This window comes from Camelina sativa, chromosome 17, assembly GCF_030686135.1.
Source record: "Camelina sativa cultivar CO46 ecotype springtype chromosome 17, ASM3068613v1".
Taxonomy (NCBI): Eukaryota; Viridiplantae; Streptophyta; class Magnoliopsida; order Brassicales; family Brassicaceae; genus Camelina; species Camelina sativa.
Genome location: NC_141896.1, coordinates 21,211,510 through 21,232,233, shown reverse-complemented (window position 1 = coordinate 21,232,233; position 20,724 = coordinate 21,211,510). Strand labels below are relative to the sequence as shown.

Genomic DNA, 20,724 nt, shown 5'->3' with positions numbered 1-20,724 from the left:
TATCATTTTGTATAGATACGACATAATCTAAAAAATCGAAAATTTTGTGATAATTTCTCATAGATTAAATTTTTATTATGTGAATATATGTTTAGATAATTGAATAAATGCTAATCTTTCATTTTTATGGTATTGACATTATTATGTGATATTGTTATCGGTTTGTTAAAATATTTAATAAAATTATAGTAGTTAGAAGATTATACCTACTGATCATAATATAAATAAAAAAAATTATAGAACGGAATAATAAGGAAAAAAAATATGATGTCATTTTATTATTATGTGAATTTTTGTAAAGATAATTGAATAAATGCTAATTTGACATTTTTGATATATTGATATCATGTGATTTTTTGAGATATTGATATTATGTGATACTATTATCTGTTTGTGGAAATATTTACAGAAATTATAGTAATGAGAAGATTATACCTTATGATTATCATATAAATAAAGAATATTATAGACCTAATCTTATATATTTCTAAAGAACACAGAACGTTTCGACTGTATGCATACGATGAGACCTGCAAAATTACCAATACGGAGAAAGAAGGATCAGATTCATGTCGTGAAAGCACAAGGTAAATAATATTCAGTTTCTGGTATATCAAAATAGGTTTTGATTTTAAATTAATGTTCAAACGTATGAACTTATTTTCAGAAGTGATCTCAAAACATGCAAGGGTGAAAAGAATGAAAATTCTTAAATCAAAAAAAGTTAGACAACGCAATGAAGGTCGTTTCTACCCATATGCTATAGTATATACTAAATATTTTTATTAAAACATATTTTTGTGTTCAAATATGTAGTTCCTACGATGTTGCCTCTGATGCATGAAGATTTTGCATGTTTTATTGTTTCTGACTCTGAGTCAAATAACGATAGTGATTCTGATAGCTCAAATGATGAATCTGATTCTGAGTATCTTACTACCCATAGTGTAACAAATGAATTCACACCCGTAACATCTGGCTTACAAATAAATGGTATTTTTAAAAACTAATCTTAATTTTTGAAATAATTTAAAATATATATATCCAGGTTAAATAATTTAGTATTACTAATGTTATCAGGTTATTATGATGAAGGAGATCCTTCGTATTTATGTGAAAATTGTGGAGCATATTTATGGTTCGGAGAACGGTTAAACAAGCGAGTAAAGAAGGCGAAACCAATTTTTTCAATGTGCTGTAAAAAAGGGAGAGTCCAACTTCCCAAGCTGAAAACTCCACCGAATACATTATCGGCGTTGTTATATAATCGCGATGATAGAAGTGACAACTTCCGTGAAAATATAAGAGCATACAATATGATGTTTTCCTTCACGTCATTAGGTGGGAAAATAAACCATTCTATTAATAATGGTAGAGGGCCGTACGTGTTCCAGATGTGTGGAGAAAACTATCACCGTATCGGAGATATTTTACCTGAACCTGGAGAAAAACTGACGTTCTTACAACTTTATATACATGACGTAGAGAATGAAGTACCTAACAGGATAAACGCATTCGGGTCAGTTTCATAGCTTATAAATATAAGATTATATTGATGTGTGTTGCTAATGTTTTGAAATTTTATTTCCCCTTGCAAGAACATCTGGATCTACCGAGAAAATAAGACAAACAACTGTAGAACTTCTAAAAAGGATGCTTGATAATCATAATCCGCATGTACAGGCGTTTATGTCGGCTCGAGAAAGATTTGATTTAACAAATACCGTGACAAATTTGAGGTTAAGAATTCCCGCAGAAAGGATTGCTGATGCAAGGACTCATAATCTACCTACATGCAATGAGGTAGCTGGATTAATACCAGGTGATTTCAGTACTGGAGTATTTAAGCGCGACATTGTTATAGAAAGTCGTTCCGGCGGCCTCCAGAGAATTAGTGAACTCCATCCAGCTTACTTGCCACTTCAATATCCATTATTGTTTCCATATGGAGAGGATGGTTACAGGTTAGGTATTGACATTGGTTTTGTAGATACGGCTGGACGAAAAAGGAAAACAGTTTCGATGAGAGAATTTTATGCTTTCCGTATATTTGACAGATATCAAGAATCTTCAGCGATTGTGATGTCGGGAAAATTATATCAGCAATTTTTGGTAGATGCGTTCACAACTATAGAATCCAACAGACTGAAATATATTTCCATGAACCAGAGCAAGCTACGGACGGAAAGAATCGATAAGATAGTTGAAGCTGTTAATCAAGGAAACGAAGATCTTGCAGAACACGGTAAAAGGATCTACATTCCTTCATCGTTTACAGGTGGAAAACGTTATATGATGCAACATTATTTAGACGCGATGGCTACTTGCAAGTTCTATGGTTTCCCCGATATTTTCATAACAATTACTTGCAATCCCAAATGGCCTGAAGTTGTTCGATATCTAACAAGGCATAATCTTAAGCAAGAAGATAGACCAGATATTTGCTGTCGGGTCTTTAAGATGAAGCTTGATAGACTAATGGAACAAGTGACTAAAGAAAAAACTTTTGGTGTTATAAACTCTGGTATGTTTCATATTATTAATCAATCAACTTTATATACGTTTTAGTATTAAAACCCAAAATTATTAACAATGGCTTTCTGGTGTGTGTGTGCAGCTATGTATACAATAGAATTCCAGAAGAGAGGACTTCCTCATGTACACATTATTTTATTCTTGCATCGAGACTATAAAATGCGTACACCAGAAGACATTGATAAATTCATAAGCGCTGAGATTCCTGACAAAGAACTGGACAAGTACTTATATGAAGTTGTCTCTGATGTTATGATTCATGGACCTTGTGGTATTCATAACAGAGGAAGTGTTTGCATGAGAAATGGTACGTGCACTAAATTTTTTCCAAAATCATTCATAGAAAATACTATGGTCGACGATGCTGGTTATCCAATATACAAACGGAGGAAAAATGGGAGATTCGTGCATAAAAAAGGTTTTGATTGTGATAACAGCTTTGTTATTCCGTATAACCGGGAATTTTCTATCCGTTATCATGCTCATATTAATGTTGAGTGGTGTAATCAGTCACGTTCAGTGAAATATCTTTTCAAGTACATTACCAAAGGGCCAGATTATATTAGAGCTAACGTAGGAGACGAAGACGCTCAGAATGAAATCAAGAAATACTATAACTGCAGGTATGCCTATTTATTTAACACATATGTTTAATTGAAAATATGTGTAAACCCTAATAATTTAATATTTATTAGTACTATTATTCTTTATTAGATATGTCTCTGCATGTGAAGCAGCTTGGCGAATATTGGCTTTTCCGATTTGCTATCGTACTACTCCCGTTGAGAAACTTCCGTTTCATCTTCCTGGACAGGAATTGGTAGTTTACAATGAAGATGATCCTATTGCAGATGTAATGAAGCGTTCAGCCAGAAGATCTAAATTGTTGGCCTGGATGGAATGCAATAAAAAACATCCGGAAGGTAGAAGTCTCACTTATGCTGAATTTCCAAATATGTTTGTGTGGATTAATAGTAAAAAAATCTGGCAACGAAGATCTGAAAGAAGAAAAAGTTTTGCAATAGGTAGAATTACATATGTACCACCTTCGATAGGCCCGGCGTACTACTTGAGAGTTTTACTTAATACAGTTCCAGGTGCCACAAGTTTTGATTTTTTAAAAACGGTAAAAGGTAAACTGTATAAAGAATTTAAAGATGCATGCTTTGCATTGGGATTATTGGATGACGACAAAGAATATATTCTAGCTATAAAAGAGGCAAGTGTGTGGTGTTTTGGGCCGTTTCTAAGAAAGTTGTTTGTCATACTATTGCTTTCGAAAAGTGTTTCGGTGCCTCTCGATCTCTGGCTCGCTACAAAAGACATATTGTGCGAAGATATTTTGTATTTGCAAAGGAACCGTACGAATAACCAAAGTAAGAATTTAGTTTAAAAAATAAAAATAAATATAATAGTATATTATTTCTAAAATTTACTGATCTACACTAACGTATGCGATTATTATTCTGATCATAAATATGTCAACTAAAAAAAATTATCCCTAATGCAGGTCTAATGTTAAGTCAGGAACAGATAACAAACTTATGCTTAGCTGAGATTGAAAGAATTATGCGGTCCAACGGAAGCTCTCTGTCAACTATTGTGAATATGCCTAAACCAGACCAATCTGTGATGGATAATAATGAGAATAGGCTTCTAATAGATGAGAGAAACTACAGCCGTGATGAACAAAGAGAGAATTTAGACAAGTGGTTACGTATGTCGACCGAAGAGCAACAAAGTGTCTACCTAGAAATTATTGAAGCTGTGAATTGTAACAAGGGAGGTATGTTTTTTGTTCATGGATTTGGTGGTACCGGAAAAACATTCTTGTGGAGTATTCTTGGCGCTGATATTCGATCTAGGGGTGATATTGTTCTTAATGTTGCATCGAGTGGTATAGCTGCTTTACTTATGGAAGGTGGTAGGACAGCTCATTCTAGATTTGGTATACCCATCCATGTGGACGAATTTACAATATGTTCGATAGATGGTAAATCACATGTTGCCGAGTTAATTAGAGAAGCAAAGCTCATTATATGGGATGAGGCTCTAATGATGAACAAATATTGTTTCGAAACCTTGGATAGGAGTATGCGAGATATTATGAAGTGTGATCAGATTTTTGGAGGTAAAGTTTTTGTTTTAGGGGGTGATTTTAGACAAATTTTACCGGTTGTGTCAGAGGCTGGGAGAGTTGGAACAGTTTTAGCCTCTATAAACTCATCATTGCTTTGGGATAGTTGTAAAGTACTTCGGCTTACACAAAACATGAGGTTTCGCAAGGCGAAAAATAGTCAAGATGCAGATGCTCTCTCCACATTTTCAAAATGGCTACTCGATATTGGGGATGGCAAGATCAACGAGCCTAACAATGGTGAGGTAGAAATAGAAATACCCAAGGATTTATTGATTGTTGCATGTGATAATCCTATAGAAGCAATTGTTAAACAGATATACGGTCCATCATTTGCAACAAGGACCGATGCAAAATTTTTTTGCAAAAGAGCTATTCTTAGTCCAAGAAATGATGATGTAGATAAAATAAATCAATATATGCTCTCTCAACTTCCAGGTAAATTAAGAGTGCAACTTTTTTAAAAATATTTTTTTTGCAAACAAAATTCAATATAAACAGTTACTTATTTGAATTTTATTATATCCAGGGGAAGAACGACAGTATTTGAGTTCAGACAGCATCGAGACTTCCGATACAAGTGCATACGACGATATGATCTACACTCAGAAATTCTTAAACAGTATTCACGTTTCTGGATTACCTAACCATGTTCTGACGCTAAAAAAGGGAGCACCTATCATGTTGCTTAGGAATATTGATCCTAAGGGAGTTTTATGCAATGGTACGAGATTGATTGTCACACAAATGGCGAATCATGTTATTGCAGCAAGGATTGTAACAGGTAAAAGAAACGTCAACGACAAAGTTCTTATCCCTAGGATGTTTGTGTTGCCACCGGATGCAAAGTTTCCCTTTCGTATGAGGCGTCGTCAGTTTCCCGTTGCTCTTGCATTTGCGATCACTATAAACAAAAGCCAAGGACAGACGTTGGAACATGTTGGATTGTATCTACCCAAGCCCGTATTTACACATGGACAACTATACGTTGCATTTTCCAGAGTTACAAGCAGAAAAGGATTGAAGATTTTGATTACAGATGAGGAAGGTAAATGTCAGAACAAAACCCTTAATGTAGTTTTCAAAGAAGTCTTTGAAAATATATGATTTTCTTTTAAGCATCTAATATCTACTATAACGTTCCATTCCATAATATTGTCATCTGATTCTCAGTTTTTTTCACCTTAATGATATTACCTTTTAAAATATCAATATACAAGTGTTAAGTTTTTAAAAATGAGTACGGTAAAACATATTAATATCCAAGTATTAATTTTTGAAAATTGAGTACGTATAAACATCTTAAACACGTTAACATAAATTATATTTTCTACATAAAAAATGTGATGAACCTTATATTAAAACTGTGTTTATTTATATAATATTATAATTTAAAATAATCAGACTAAAGCGAGAAACTAAAAAGATTGAGACGCAACGTTTAGTCGTGACTCTTTGTATTCTTACAAATCAAAAATTCCCTTTTTGTTTTCGTTAACATTGAAGAATCAAGCAAAACCTAATTTGAGGGAATCATGAAATTCCATTATATTGCTGATCTGGTTCGAGAAAGAACTAATTGGTGTATCAATGTCAAGGTCTTACACTCTTGGACGGTCACAGAGTTCTTCAAAAAACGAGTTCTGCTGCTTGTGGATCAAAAGGTTAGAGTCATTATCTGAATGATATTTACTTAAATTTTGAGTTCTAACAGTTGTTTTATAAAAGACTTCTTACAAATTTTTTGTTAAACTGTGAAGGGTGACACTATTGAAGCTCCTTATTTGAACGATACACTCACTAACCTCCCGAAATATATATACGATGGTGAGTGGTACAATATTAGAAATTTCAAAGTGATCTATCCAACCCTGGAGGATAGGAATACTCATCACCCCTATCAGATTAAATTTACGGGTCAAACCACAATGACGCTGCTCGAATCATTAAGTCCTAAGAATTACTTTAGGTTCGAGGATTTGGATGACATAAAACATGGAAGAATATATCATTCCATAACTTTCGGTAAGTATTTCTTAAATTGATTATATTAGTTTGAAACAATCCGTCTATATAGTTAATTGGTATCTTTGTGTTTGAAAAGTAGATTCTTAATTTTAGGATTTATGAAACTTTGTGTATTGGTTCTTCACATAAAAAAGGAATAATAACACTTTACCAAATAGATTAGCAACACTTTGAAAACCTATATTCTCTATTTTCCCAAATTAGATGTTTGTGTGTGTATAATGGATGTTGAAGATAGAAGACGGCCTGGGAGTATCATTGATATTAATGAAGTTGTTCTCACATTGTTGAATGGCAGGTACTAGATATTTAATTTCCCTTTATGATTGTTACAATTCAAATTAGTTTCTGTCAACATTTTAATTGAGTTGATAAACATGTAGGTGTGACACTGTGAAGTGTCGTCTCAAAGACAACTACGCTACTGAATTCAGGACCATATGGCAATCAAGCGGGTGCCATCTCATATACAAATCCGAACCTGTATTCTGTGTAATGCGGTTTATGAGGGTTGGAGAATATGAAGGTATGTAACGTAAGTTTTAATTATCATAAGGTAATCAATAAAATTACCTAAAATTCTAAATGTCCTATAGGTTCACCATGTCTTGAAAATACCTTAAACTCTTCGAAGATCTTCATAAAACCAGAGTACGAAGGACTGGAGCATCATCAGGCTATGTAAGATGTAATTATTTTTATGAAATCAAGTTCTGTATGATGTTAAAGTCAAATTTCTTAAAACAATTTATATATTTGCAGGACTGAATTTGCTGGGCGTTATTATATAAAACATGTGATGAACCAACAAGGGTAAAGCTCAGTAACTCAAATGTAAAGAATGGGATGTTGGCTGTCTCTTTTTCTTCTATTTGAAGGACTCTATATTTTAGTTTTTGTATTAACCGCTACTCAAATCCAACTTTCCGTTACTCTAAACTTTATTTTGTAATTTAGATAATACATTCTAATATCGAACTTTTGGAAATTGCTTACGCTCTTACAAAATTTGGTATTACTTATTGAATCTCAATAGCTGTTTACTACAGTTTACAAGTTTATTTAAAAGACTCAATTAGTAATTCACATTTTGAAAATTATTTTTCTTTAGTTAAATAAGTCTTTTACTATATATATGCAAATACAAAAATGTATTTATAATCCAATAAAATATTGTAAAGTTTTAAAAAATTAGTTTAGAAAAATAACATATCATAAAGTAACAAAACAATTATTATTAAAATCTTAATACCGCGCTTTAGGCGCGGGTACCTCCCTAGTAAAGATATAAAGAATGTTTTAAAAATTTGTATGTTTTTAAAATTTTTATTAAATAGTTTAGAAATCCCAATAGTTTAATAAATGAATTTAATTAAAGAAACTTTGTAATGAATATTTTACTAAAATGATACCTAGTTACTATAATAAAAAGATTACGATTTAGAATAAGTGCTAACAAAAGGAAAATATAAAGATACGGTAAATGTCAATCGTAGCATTTTGGTGTGGCGAATTATTAAAAGAGATTTGTTAACAGAGTCATGTTTTTTTGCTTTGCTTTTTCTTCTTTCTTTTTTTCTTCTCTTAAAGCTTTTTCTTCATCAAGTCTATCTTCTCTTTTGTTTCTTTCGTCTCATATAATACTATATTCTCTGAGTCGCTCATCAATGCGATTGCCCACAAGAGCCACCAATTCCTCTTCATCAACACTCCTTACCATCTCTTGCAAGTTAAACCTCCGATCATTGCACTTATTTGAAGCAATCTTCCCAATGTGTAAAGGTGTAAGTCCTTGTGCAACTGCTTTACTCAAGAAAGTTGTAAAGATCTTGAACCTTTCAATGTATTCCTCGGGAAAGTTCCATCCACACCGCCTCAGAAACGTAATATCAGCATCCACATCTAGATTTGCCACATACTCCATACACTCTTGAGATAAAGCTTCGTTGAGACCATTCTCTAAGGTTAACCAATAAGGGCCACACAAGTCGTAGTCTTGCCCGTCATTGACAAAGCACATTTCATGATCAATAGGAATACGGTGCGGTATCCCCTCTTCTATTGCAACAAGAATGTTACTTGGGTTGCGATCCATGTTGCCAAAACGTACATCGATCAATGAAATCTTATGCACTTCATCCATGTTTATTGCACGATTGTCCGGAATCATGTATATATTAATGTGATTCACAAATTCCTTGAATTCCACCAAAACACCCGAGTCCATCTTTCCATTTTTGTTTATGAATCTCACAAATATAGTGGGCAAAACTCCAGCAAACCCATAAATGGTTGGAGATGATGATCTAGGACATCTAGTGGATGATCCAATAGATACACAGATGCCTCTATCATCGAACTTATTTCATCTCCTTCGCAACTCTTGAATAAACATCTAACAACTCCTTGTGCATCCAAAACCTCATACATGTGGCCTAGATTCTTGTATCTAGGCAGAGCACCTTGTGAATTTGCATAGCTTAACCAATCAATCATGCGTTGAAAATGTGTAGAAAGACCCACTGGAATCTCACTGAGTGTAGGAAATACATTTTCCATCGATCTAATGAAAATAAAAACAATTTTAATTAGATGTAAGGAAATAAAATAATGGGTAATGTTGTTGACAATTCAGAGAAGAATAAAAAGGGAACGTTCTGCATTCAAAATACAAAACTTATGCTTTGCCTCTAACGAAATCATAAACAAAAGAATTGTGGAAGGCATATATATACTAATCCAGTTATGTGAATTTCGGATAGTACATGTGTGTTTAGAAAATGTAACCCGCTAATCTAAAAAAAAAAGTGATCTTATTTCCCACACTTCAACAAGACACAAAACCACTAGCATTTAGACAAACTTTATCAGCTCTCAGCTAACCTAGAAAGATGAGTCAATCAATCATCAGCATGCAATACATATCAAATACATGTAATTCAGCTACATATATAGTATCACTTGTGATCCAAGTTCATCAAGTAATTGCTTCCCCCCACAGCTAAAAATATATACAAAAACTCACTAACTAATCAAAATATAAGTCGATTCCAATTGGTAAACTAAATGGACTTTTCCATAAATTTCCCAAGCAGAGACCAGAAACAAAATGTAGGATCAAAACTGAAATCTTGTTCATGAAGAAATAAAGAAAGTTGGTAAGAAGATACAAAAGCCAATGTGAAAAGATCAAGATAGTAGCGAGCAGCATCTTACTACTATAAACGATCAAGATCGTAGGGAGTACCTTGAAGCGTTTTCGAAGCTAATTGAACTTCCGACTTGGACTTCCGATGCTGCAGCTGCACCGAACTATGATCGAGGTAATTTTTTTTTTTTTTTTGTTTCCAGAAATCTACGGATTCAAAGAAAAAGATAGAGAGAAGTCAATGTACCAAAAACTAAAGACGCTGGTTATATTTAAAAGCAGAGAGGTGTAAACTTTTTCCACGACACATGACGACGAACGATGAAGGTTCCTCCAACTGAAATAAATTGCTCCTTACGTCCGGGTTTGAATTCAGGTTTTTGATATTAGTCTTTTTCTTCTTTGGGTTTGGTTTTGAAATTAAACACTTAGTGTATGTTCCTTTTTTAATTATGGAATTATATGCTGGATTCCAACACTTTGAATTCATCAGATGACCAGAAAAGTTTTTGGGTATTATATTCTCTGTATTTATTACAATATATACTAAACTACCACTTACATCTTTTATATCTTTGGTTTTTGCATATTACACTCTCTCTCTTTTTTTTGCTCTGTAGTTTGAATTAATTTTTGGGAATTTAGGCTGCATAATCAAGAAAACGGGAAAAATTAAAAGAATGACCAAGACAAAAATTGGATTTCTCATATGCTCTTGTGATCGTTGTGACAGTACCCTCGATGCTCTCTTCTTCTTCATCTTTCTATAACTTGTGGAACACTCAATCTTTGTGAGAAGCATAGTGAAATTGCTGACAGGCTGGATGACTGGAAAGTTTTTCTTACCTTGACAGTCTTTACTAATGCTTACAACGACACTATGATAAGTGTTTACTAATGCTTACTAATGCTTTCTATAAATTATCATAAGTGTTTTATGATAATTTGATCTGACCTGATGGTTTGAAATCTTGAACGTAAGTCTTAACACGTATTTTAAACACTTAAGCAATGTCAAATATTATACAAGAAAAGAAACACTTAGCAATGTCAAATATTAATTATACGTGAAAAGAAATACTTTGCATTGAAAAGTTTTTGGCTAAACTACCCCTTAATACACCATTTAAAACTTTTTTATATCTATGGTTTTTGCATATTTACACTCTTTTTTTTTTCCTCTTTATTTTATGTTAATTTATAGGATTTTAGGCTGCACAATCAAGAAAACTGAAAAAAATAAAAGAATGACCATGAAAAAAATTGGATTTCTCATATGCTCTTGTTATCTTTCTATAACTTGTGGAAAACTCAATCTTTGTGAGAAGCATGGTGAAATTGCTGAGAGGCTGGATGACTGGAAAGTCTATCTTACCTTGTCAGAGACATTTAGAAAAAAGTAACTTCTTACTAATGCTTACAACGATAACGAGTGTTTTATGATAATTTGATCCGAACTGATGGTTTGAAATCTGGAACGTAAGTCTTAAAAAGGTATTTTAAAGACTTAAGCAATGTCAAATATTCTACTATATTAATTGGGAAGTACAAAAATATGAAATTAACCTTAAAATATATAAAAAAATTATATTTAATTGTCATTAGAAAATTTTAATTAATCTTAATTAATTAATTAATTAAATACAATCAATTAAAAATAAAAAACATTGACAAATCAAAAAATAAAAAAAAATCTAGAAAAGTAAAAAAAATCTATTCAAATCAAAACTAATTTGTATTTGAAAAAAAAAATAACAGCTAAGATTTTTTAAAAATACAGATAATTATTAGTTAAAAAATATTTTCTCTCTCTAATAAAATTATGAACGAAAATTACTAAATATTTTTAAAAAAAATATAAACAAACCAATCAGAATTTCAAAACTAAGATTTTATATCCAAGTTGACAATAAAATTATTTTTAACTAGATTTGGAAGATTTTATTAAGATTTCAAATTAGTATTCTTATCATCTATCTTTTATTTTATTTACAAATTGTTTGGAATTTTCAGATAATACTTATGATTAACAAATATGCAGAATTTTTTCTACATTTGTTGTGATTTGAATTTTTAAAAACGAAGATATATTACTTTTTTTAATGTAAAAGATATATTACTCAATCTATGGAAAAAAATGTTTGTTTTAATTTTCACATTGGCGGGTTGGTAAAACTAAATTTATATAGTTGATAAATTAATATATTTTATTTACTCACAATTATAATATTAAAATTACTACTTCATATTTCACAAATATTGATGCGAATACAACAAACAAACAATATAAACTGTAATATACATCAAAAAATCAAATACTATAAAATACTATAATATTCTAGAATAATTAGTATTAAAAAGACATCTATAGATTTATAGAACAATTAAAAATAAATACTATCACAAAAAAAAAATTTCATAAGAAATATAACATAATTATTATTATTATATTATAATTCTTTTTAAAAATGTAAAAGATATATTACTCAATCTATGGAAAAAAATGTTTGTTTTAATTTTCACATTGGCGGGTTGGTAAAACTAAATTTATATAGTTGATAAATTAATATATTTTATTTACTCACAATTATAATATTAAAATTACTACTTCATATTTCACAAATATTGATGCGAATACAACAAACAAACAATATAAACTGTAATATACATCAAAAAATCAAATACTATAAAATACTATAATATTCTAGAATAATTAGTATTAAAAAGACATCTATAGATTTATAGAACAATTAAAAATAAATACTATCACAAAAAAAAAATTTCATAAGAAATATAACATAATTATTATTATTATATTATAATTCTTTTTAAAAATGTTGACCCCTGCTTTAAGCACGGGATATCTCCTAATTATATATTAAAAATCATTGTACAATTTATTCTACGTGAAAGGAAACACTTGAAAATATCAAATATTATACATGAAAAGAAACACTTTGCAATGTCAGATATTATATAAGAAAAAAAACACTTAGCTATGTCAAATATTATACAAGAAAAGAAACACTTAGCAATGTCAAATCTATATAATAATAACAATCCGAATAAATACGACCAGTAGTTGTGTTTTTTCAATCATACATTTTGGATATTTTTTGAAAAGTCGTGATGGATCATTAAAACGGTTATTTATGAAAAGTTACAACTGTTCACTGTGAAATTGCGTTGATTGGAACATTCGTATCTTTTAAAATACATATATATATATATATATATATATATATATATATATATATATTTGTCTGTTTGAACTGTTTTCATTTTTTTTGCCATGACACAAAGTCAACTAAATTTCAATCTGTGACAACCCGTCCCGCGAAACCCACTAGCCTACTGCTAGCTGCCCCAACGGACCGTCCGTGGACCCCACTAGCCCACTGCTAGCCGGCCCAACAGACCCCAAGCTGGCCCTGCAGGGCATCGATCCTAACCCCTCACTGGGCAAATGGAACTATTCATCCAAATCCACAGTAGGTTATTGGTGTACCAGGCGTTCCTCGAACCCTGGTCCCCACCCTTTAACAACCTTCCCACAAGACAAGTTGCCACCAATTGATCTGCAGGTCAATTGGTGGCAACTTGTCTTGTGGGAAGGTTGTTAAAGGGTGGGGACCAGGGTTCGAGGAACGCCTGGTACACCAATAACCTACTGTGAATTTGGATGAATAGTTCCATTTGCCCAGTGAGGGGTTAGGATCGATGCCCTGCAGGGCCAGCTTGGGGTCTGTTGGGCCGGCTAGCAGTGGGCTAGTGGGGTCCACGGACGGTCCGTTGGGGCAGCTAGCAGTAGGCTAGTGGGTTTCGCGGGACGGGTTGTCACATAAAAATCGATTTTTATGTGACAACCCATCCCGTGGACCCTGCTAGCCTCACTGCTAGCCCGCTAGCCTCACTGCTAGCCGCCCAAACGGACCCCAAGCTGGCCCTGCAGGGCATCGATCCTAACCCCTCACTGGACAAATGGAACTATTCATCCAAATCCACAGTAGGTTATTGGTGCACCAGGCGTTCCTCGAACCCTGGTCCCCACCCTTTAACAACTTTCCCACAGGACAAGTTGCCACCAATTGAACGACCGACCCTTTTTTTCTTTTTAATAGTAAATACAACATATAATTAAGCATCCCATACCACTTAATTGAACCACCCAAACCACTATTTCCTCATTAAACCAATAACAACCAATACGCACAGCGGAAACATACCAATAATACAGAAATGATACATCATCAATACAATAACATTCCTATCCAATCTATCCAGAAACCTATCACAACTCTAACCAAGGTTCCAACATAAATAATATAACCAACACCACACAAACGAGACCCTAGATCATCCTCCTCCTCATCGCCATGATTCCACGCTACACAATTTGCCTTTACCTGCACCACAAACACAAATTGAAATGCATGAGTATTCGATAAACACTCAGTGAGGCAATCCCCCCATCTACTGGGCTATACACACAAGCAATAAGATCTCTACATGCCATAAACAACAATCAATAAAACAAACCAGGCAATATACATAGCATGCAACATCCATCGTAACTGAACAAGGGGTGTCGACCGACACCAGGTGGTGTCGATCGACACTGACTATCTGGTGTCGACCGACACCAAACTGGTGTCGACCGACACCCTGCCCGACACTCCCGAAAACCCTAGTTTATGTCGACCGACACCTCTACATGGCATCGATCGACACTCGCCAAAGTCCCGAGCCGTCCTCGCGTTGGTGTCGACCGACACCCCAACTGGTGTCGACCGACACCGATGCCGAGCAGCGATTTCCTTCGATCAGAAACTCCGAATCTCGCCTCCAATCTTCTCCAATCCGCTCCTTGCACTCCCAGAAGCCAAACCCAGCCACAACAGCGACGAAAATACCATAGGGAACTCAAAGAAACAACCACATAAGCACCAAATCACATAGAATCTAGAGATCTTAGCTTAGATAAGCCATGGTCATGCACTCACCTCTTTGCAGGAAGGTTCTGACCAACAAGAACGAATTCCCTCACTCCTAGCAAGCTTCTAGCACCTTCCCAGCCTTGGATCTCCCAAGAACAGCAAGGAATCTCTCAATCTCTTCCCAAAAGCTCAAGAACACTCTCTCTTTGTGTTTTCTCTCAAAAACGGCGAATAAGACCAAAACAACACGACCCTAGGTCGTTTTCTTCCTTTAAAACTCGATTTAGGGATTCCCTAAACCAACCACGCAAACCGGACAATTAAAATTGAACCGACCAAACCGACCACAATTGGTGTCGATCGATGCCTCACTAGGAGGTGTCGATCGACACCCTTACCAAAATACCAAAATTTGATTTGCGGGTGTTACAATTCTCCCCCTCTAACAGAAGATTCGTCCTCGAATCTGAACACACCGCCACTCATCCGCAAACTCACCAAATCACCGTCGCAACGGTTCGTACCATCCACCCATTTGGTCTGCCGCAACAAGGACACCACTGGTCCAAACCACCATGAACCCACTAGTCTTCACCACTCTGGTCCCCCCGACCAGCATACACCTGACCCTCCCGGTCAACGTATAGAAAACCCCGAGACTGAACCCCCATCAATCCCGAGATCCGCTTCCGATCTCAATCGTAACCCTGAGATTGAACCCCCATCAGTCTCATAAATCCACATCCGGTTACCATGCTTATCTCCACGTCCTTGACACTTTGCCACCAACTCATCTGCTCTTAGGTCGCAACCTTCAAGCCATACCGATCACACTCTCAGACCCCCCGTCTTTGAGCCATACCGTCTCACCCTCGGGTCGTCACCCTTAAGATCACGGTACTAGGAGAACCCCCATCTCCTCAGGAGAACCCCCATCTCTTCTGCCACCCTCAGGACCACAGTCCCTCGAGCTATCGGTATCTAGGGGACCCCCCGTCCCCTCAGGAGAACCCCCATCTCCTCATGAGTTGTCCAGGACCCCCCGTCCCTCTAGCAAACGGTCATAACGTCTATAAGCATTTCCCAACCTGGACCACCCCCGTGATCCACGTAGAACATCTCAATATCCTACCAACCCCATATCCTCTCTGAGAATATCACCACAGCCATGGCCACCCCCAGGTCTCACTACTAACATCTGAACTCCTCTGTGTTTACAAACACCCTCCCCACTAAAAACAAGTTCTAACTATTCATAGAACTTTATGTTTTTAGAAACTTTCTATGCATTGCAACTTTCCATTTATAGAATTCCCGAGCGATTTTCTTTTCCACAAGATCCACAAATTCCAAAAACCAAATAACTGCATTTTATTAAAACCTCAAGTGCAATAAACGTTTACAACTCCGAACGAAAATACGTAGCTGAAATAAAAAAAAAAAAAAAAAAAAAAAAAGGACAGAAGCCAAACTAATCTCCGAGTTGAGCACCTGGTCCTCCCTTCGGTTGTGCCGCACCCCCCATCATCTGTCTCAACTTAGGACAGAAACGCCTGATGTGCCCCTCCTCTCCACAATGGTAACACGATCGACGATATTCTTGTGAATCACCTTTCTTGGGACAGTCTGCCAACCTGTGGTTCTTGCTCCCACATCCGAAGCACCCTCGCCCACCTTGCTGCGTACCTGACGTGTCTTCCCGCTTCCTCTTATGCCTTTGCTCCGACTTGTTACCCTTGTTTGGATTGTTCTGCTCCGAAGTCTCCTCTGTCTGAACCGCTGGACTGGCCACCACTGACTGTGCCCGGATATCCTCCTCAATCTCTGCTGCAGTCTCAACCAGCTCTGCACGCGTAGCATAACTCCTCCCTCTACAGTGAACTCTCAAGTCATCACGTAGGGCCCTCAAGAACCTCCTGATCTGAGCCTCCTCAGGCTCCATAGCCCGACCCCCATAACAAAGAAGTCGACTGAACTCCAAGTCCAGCTCCCGCACTGACCGTGTCCCCTGAGACAACTGAAGGAACTGCACCTCCAAACGATCCAATGCCTCTCTAGGAAAATACTTGCGGTTGAACTCCAAAACGAAGTCAGCCCAAGTCATCTCCCGCTGCACTCTCCTAGCAGCCACCGATCTCCACCACACCTCAGCATCACCACTCAAATGATGGACCCCTATGTCCACCCAAAACTCCTCAGGACATCTCAGAGTATGGAAGTTACGTTCCACACTCGTCCTCCACGCATCCGCAACAGTAGGGTCTGTACCACCCGAAAACCTCTCAGTATAAAGTTTATGCATCTCCTTCAGCATAGACAAATAACGAGCATGAGCTCTCACATCCGCAGCCACTGGCTGCTGCTCCTCCACCACCACTGGTGGCACTACCTGAGCCTGAGCCGGGCCCAAACCTGGTACCCGCTCCAACAGCTGTGTCAACAAGCCCGCCAGGTCCACACCTCCCACAGGAGCCCCACCTGCTGGGATTCCCACACCCGGAACCCTAGCACCACCGGCCACTCGAGCACCGACATCGCCCGCACCGACCCCCTCAGCGCCTACGGTCCTATCAGTACCACCACCGGCCACACTCATGGACCCCTCCTGGAAATCCTGCGACTCGCCGACACCCTCAGCTGTCACACTCTGCTCAACAGACTCACTCACTGCTGGGACTCTGCCCCTACAACGACCACGACCACGACCACGACCGCGACTGAAACAACCCTTCCCGTTTTTTTTTATACCTTAATTTACTAGTGGTCCCATACCCACTAACATCCTAACATCAATCAATAACCGCGGATAATCAAATAAAACAAATTCCATTAAACCAAAAGAATTCCAACATTCAAATCCAATAACCAATAACATCAATCAAATAAAGAGATAACCAACCACTAACATCCTACAATGTTCCTTTGACTTAATCTAGCAACCTAACAACAGCTAGACCACAATCAATCAAGTCTCTAGAACACCCCTTCATCATCGCCTTGATTCCACGATCACACTTTGCCTTTACCTGCACATCACAAACAACAATTGAGATGCGTAAGTATTATCATAAATACTTAGTGAGGCCGTCCTCCCATCTACTGGGTTATACACACAAGCATATGAGACTCCCAAGTCAACAAACAACAACAACACAATCAACATATCAAACCAGGAAAATAAGACTCGGCAGGTACTAGTGTCGACCGATGCTCAATCGGTGTCGACCGATGCTACAGGAACTGGTGTCGACCGATGCCGGAATGGTGACGATCGATGCTACTCGAGACGGTGCCGATCGATGCTCCACAAAAGTGGTATCGATCGATGCCTCTTCTGCAGTCACGATCTGCGCGAAACTCAGCGACGAACTCCGATTCCAATCAACACAGAATCGACTCCAAACACGTCTAATCATCTCGGAATTCACTAGAAATCACAAATACAATGTACCCAAGCAAGCAAACACCACAAATAACAAGGAATCACACAAAACAAGAGAGATCTCATGCTTAGATCAACCATGGTCAAGCACTCACCTCTTTCCAGGAAGATTCTGAACAGTAGGAACGAAATCCTCACTCCTAGCAAGCTTCTAACTCTTTCCCAGCTCCAAAACTCTCAAGAACAGCAAGTAATCTCCCAAACTTCTCCCAAAAGCTTAATAACTCTCTCTCCTTTCTTTTTCTCTCAACAGCGGCGAGTAAAAACAAATAATACGACCTAGGGTCGTTTTTTCCCCTTTTTCACACGATTAGGGTTTTAAATCAAACCAAACCGAACCAATTCGGCAATTAAATCAAACCCGACCAAACCGGAAAACATGGTGTCGATCGATGCCACCAAGGGTGTCGATCGACACCCACACCAAAAATACACAAATTGGTTCGCGGGCGTTACAATTCTCCCCCACCAATATGGATTCGTCCCCGAATCCCGCAATACCGTCCATCTGCCAAGGACCTCCGTGCCACCGTCATCACAGCCCGCACGTCCCCAGACCGGACTAAACACCATCAGTCAAGGTTTCCCGTGCCACTGTCGCAACAGCCCGCACACCTCCGACTGACCCTCGAGGTCTCCCTCTAGCCAATATACTCGCATCATAACACTATCTGCTCACAACTCAGTGCTTCCCCCGTCCGTGGTCGCAACCAACGAATCATGCCGGCTCGCTATCAGGCCAACCGCCTTAAGCTACGGCATCCAGGAAGTCACCCACACACACTCCCCCCGCTCTCGGGTCGCAACCCTCGAGACATACCGGCTCACTGCCGAGCCTCGGCTCACAGCTACGGTATCCAGGGAGCCTCACATATCCCGCTCTTGGGTCGTGACCCTCAAGCACGCTCTCGGATCGTCATCCGAAGCAACATACCACTCCCACTCTCTGGCCACAAAGTCCATCGAGCTATCGGTATCACGTGAGTTGGGCCCACACGGCCTAGAGCAAAAACAAACACTGATGCCAACGAGTATCTCCCGGCTAGATCTACCTCACTTTTCCACAAAACATTCCCATTTTAGAAACTTCCTATTTATGGAAACCTTCCTTTTGTGGAAACTTTCTATTTATGGTAACTTTCCAAAAATAGAAACCCGAGCTATTTCTCTTTTTCCCATGACAACAACAGTCAAACATAAAGAAAAATACTCATCTTATTAATCTCAAAATGTCATAATCGTTACAAACTCAACGAAAATACATCAGGAAACAAAAATACAACAACTGGAGCCATCAACCCGCATCCCGAGCACCACCTCATCTTGATACTTAGTCGCACAACCAACCACCCCTAAGCGACCAAATATCAAGAGAGATGGGCTGGAATACTCCGTACCCGCTCCAGCCACGGACTACAACTCGGACCCGGCTAGACAAGCTCAAGCGGTTTGCTTCTCAAACCACTTCTTAAACCTTGCCTTCATCCTCGCCTCGGGCTCCCAAGTCTGCTCCTCTACTCCGTCACAGTCCCACAGGACTCTCATCAAAGGAATCTTCTTCTTCCGAAGTTCCTTGACTCTCCTCTCGAGCACCCTCACTGGTCTCGCTTCCAAAGTCATGTTAGGCTGAAGATCCTCAGGAATCTTAGCCAACAACTGATCACCCTCATGAAGACACTTCCTCAGCATCGACACATGAAATACCTTGTGGAACGCACGCATAACCTCAGGCAACTCCAGCCTATATGCCACTGGTCCCACCCGCTCAACCACTCTGAACGGACCCATGTACCTCGGACTCAACTTAGTCTCTGTCAAAGACCTGTTCGAACCCCGCAACATGGCCATCTTGAGGTACACTCTATCACCAACCTGAAACTCAAGATCCTTTCTCCTCTTATCAGCATAGCTCTTCTGCCGATCCTGAGCCTCCTTCATGTTCAGCCTCAAAACCCGAATCTTCTCCGAGGTCTCCTGAACAAAATCTGCACCAAATATGCTCCTCTCCCCCACCTGAGTCCAACATAAAGGTGTACGACACGGCCTCCCATACAGGGCCTCATAAGGAGCCATCCCAATACTAGCCTGGTAGCTGTTGTTATAAGCAAACTCCACCAAACTCAAGTGATCTGCCCAATGACCACCCCAATCCAGCACACACATCCTCAATAAATCCTCCAAAATCTGGATCGTCCTCTCTGACTGACCGTCCGTCTGAGGATGGTAGGCTGTACTCATATGCACTTTCGTGCCCATCTCTGCCTGAAACGCCCTCCAGAACACCGAAGTGAACTTGGAATCTCTATCAGACACAATACTAGCAGGTACACCATGCAATCTGACTATCTCCCTCACATACTTCTTGGCCAAAACCGCTGCTCCATCAGTTTTCTTGATGGCCAGAAAATGTGCAGACTTAGTCAAACGGTCCACAATGACCCAAATAGCATCAAATGTCCTCGACACAGGTAAACCTACCACGAAGTCCATCGTGATC

At 37.8% G+C, this 20,724-nt stretch overlaps 2 protein-coding genes and 2 pseudogenes across 3 annotated transcripts; 2 read left to right on the top strand and 2 right to left on the bottom strand.

Moving 5' to 3' along the window:
* The window catches only part of LOC147924128 (uncharacterized), a 43,173-nt pseudogene extending 25,792 nt beyond the window's left edge, over positions 1-17,381 (bottom strand).
* LOC147924130 (uncharacterized) lies at positions 1,654-3,560 on the top strand. The gene is made up of 4 exons (XM_087494956.1): positions 1,654-2,524; positions 2,618-3,158; positions 3,250-3,458; positions 3,511-3,560. The coding sequence occupies exons 1-4, from the start codon at positions 1,654-1,656 to the stop codon at positions 3,558-3,560; spliced, it is 1,671 nt and encodes a 556-aa protein (XP_087351082.1).
* On the top strand, positions 4,060-5,136 carry LOC147924129 (uncharacterized). The gene has a single exon (XM_087494955.1). It carries the CDS (start codon positions 4,105-4,107, stop codon positions 5,134-5,136), a length of 1,032 nt encoding a protein of 343 aa, XP_087351081.1. The 5' UTR covers positions 4,060-4,104.
* Positions 8,222-10,050, bottom strand: LOC104773998 (phosphatidylinositol 4-kinase gamma 3-like; annotated as a pseudogene). The gene is made up of 2 exons (XR_015585769.1): positions 9,948-10,050; positions 8,222-9,263 (listed from the first exon to the last, which is right to left on the bottom strand). The product of XR_015585769.1 is annotated as a phosphatidylinositol 4-kinase gamma 3-like (transcript).
* Positions 17,382-20,724: the final 3,343 nt, after the last annotated feature.

What these genes read in the sequence shown, in the direction of transcription:
- LOC147924130 (XM_087494956.1), top strand. Translation starts at nt 1,654, where the DNA reads ATGCTTGATAATCATAATCCGCATGTACAGGCGTTTATGTCGGCTCGA. An exon ending in TTTTGGTGTTATAAACTCTG is followed by an intron (nt 2,525 to 2,617) that starts GTATGTTTCATA and finishes GTGTGTGTGCAG; the next exon opens with CTATGTATACAATAGAATTC. An exon ending in AAGAAATACTATAACTGCAG is followed by an intron (nt 3,159 to 3,249) that starts GTATGCCTATTT and finishes ATTCTTTATTAG; the next exon opens with ATATGTCTCTGCATGTGAAG.
- LOC147924129 (XM_087494955.1), top strand. Translation starts at nt 4,105, where the DNA reads ATGCGGTCCAACGGAAGCTCTCTGTCAACTATTGTGAATATGCCTAAA.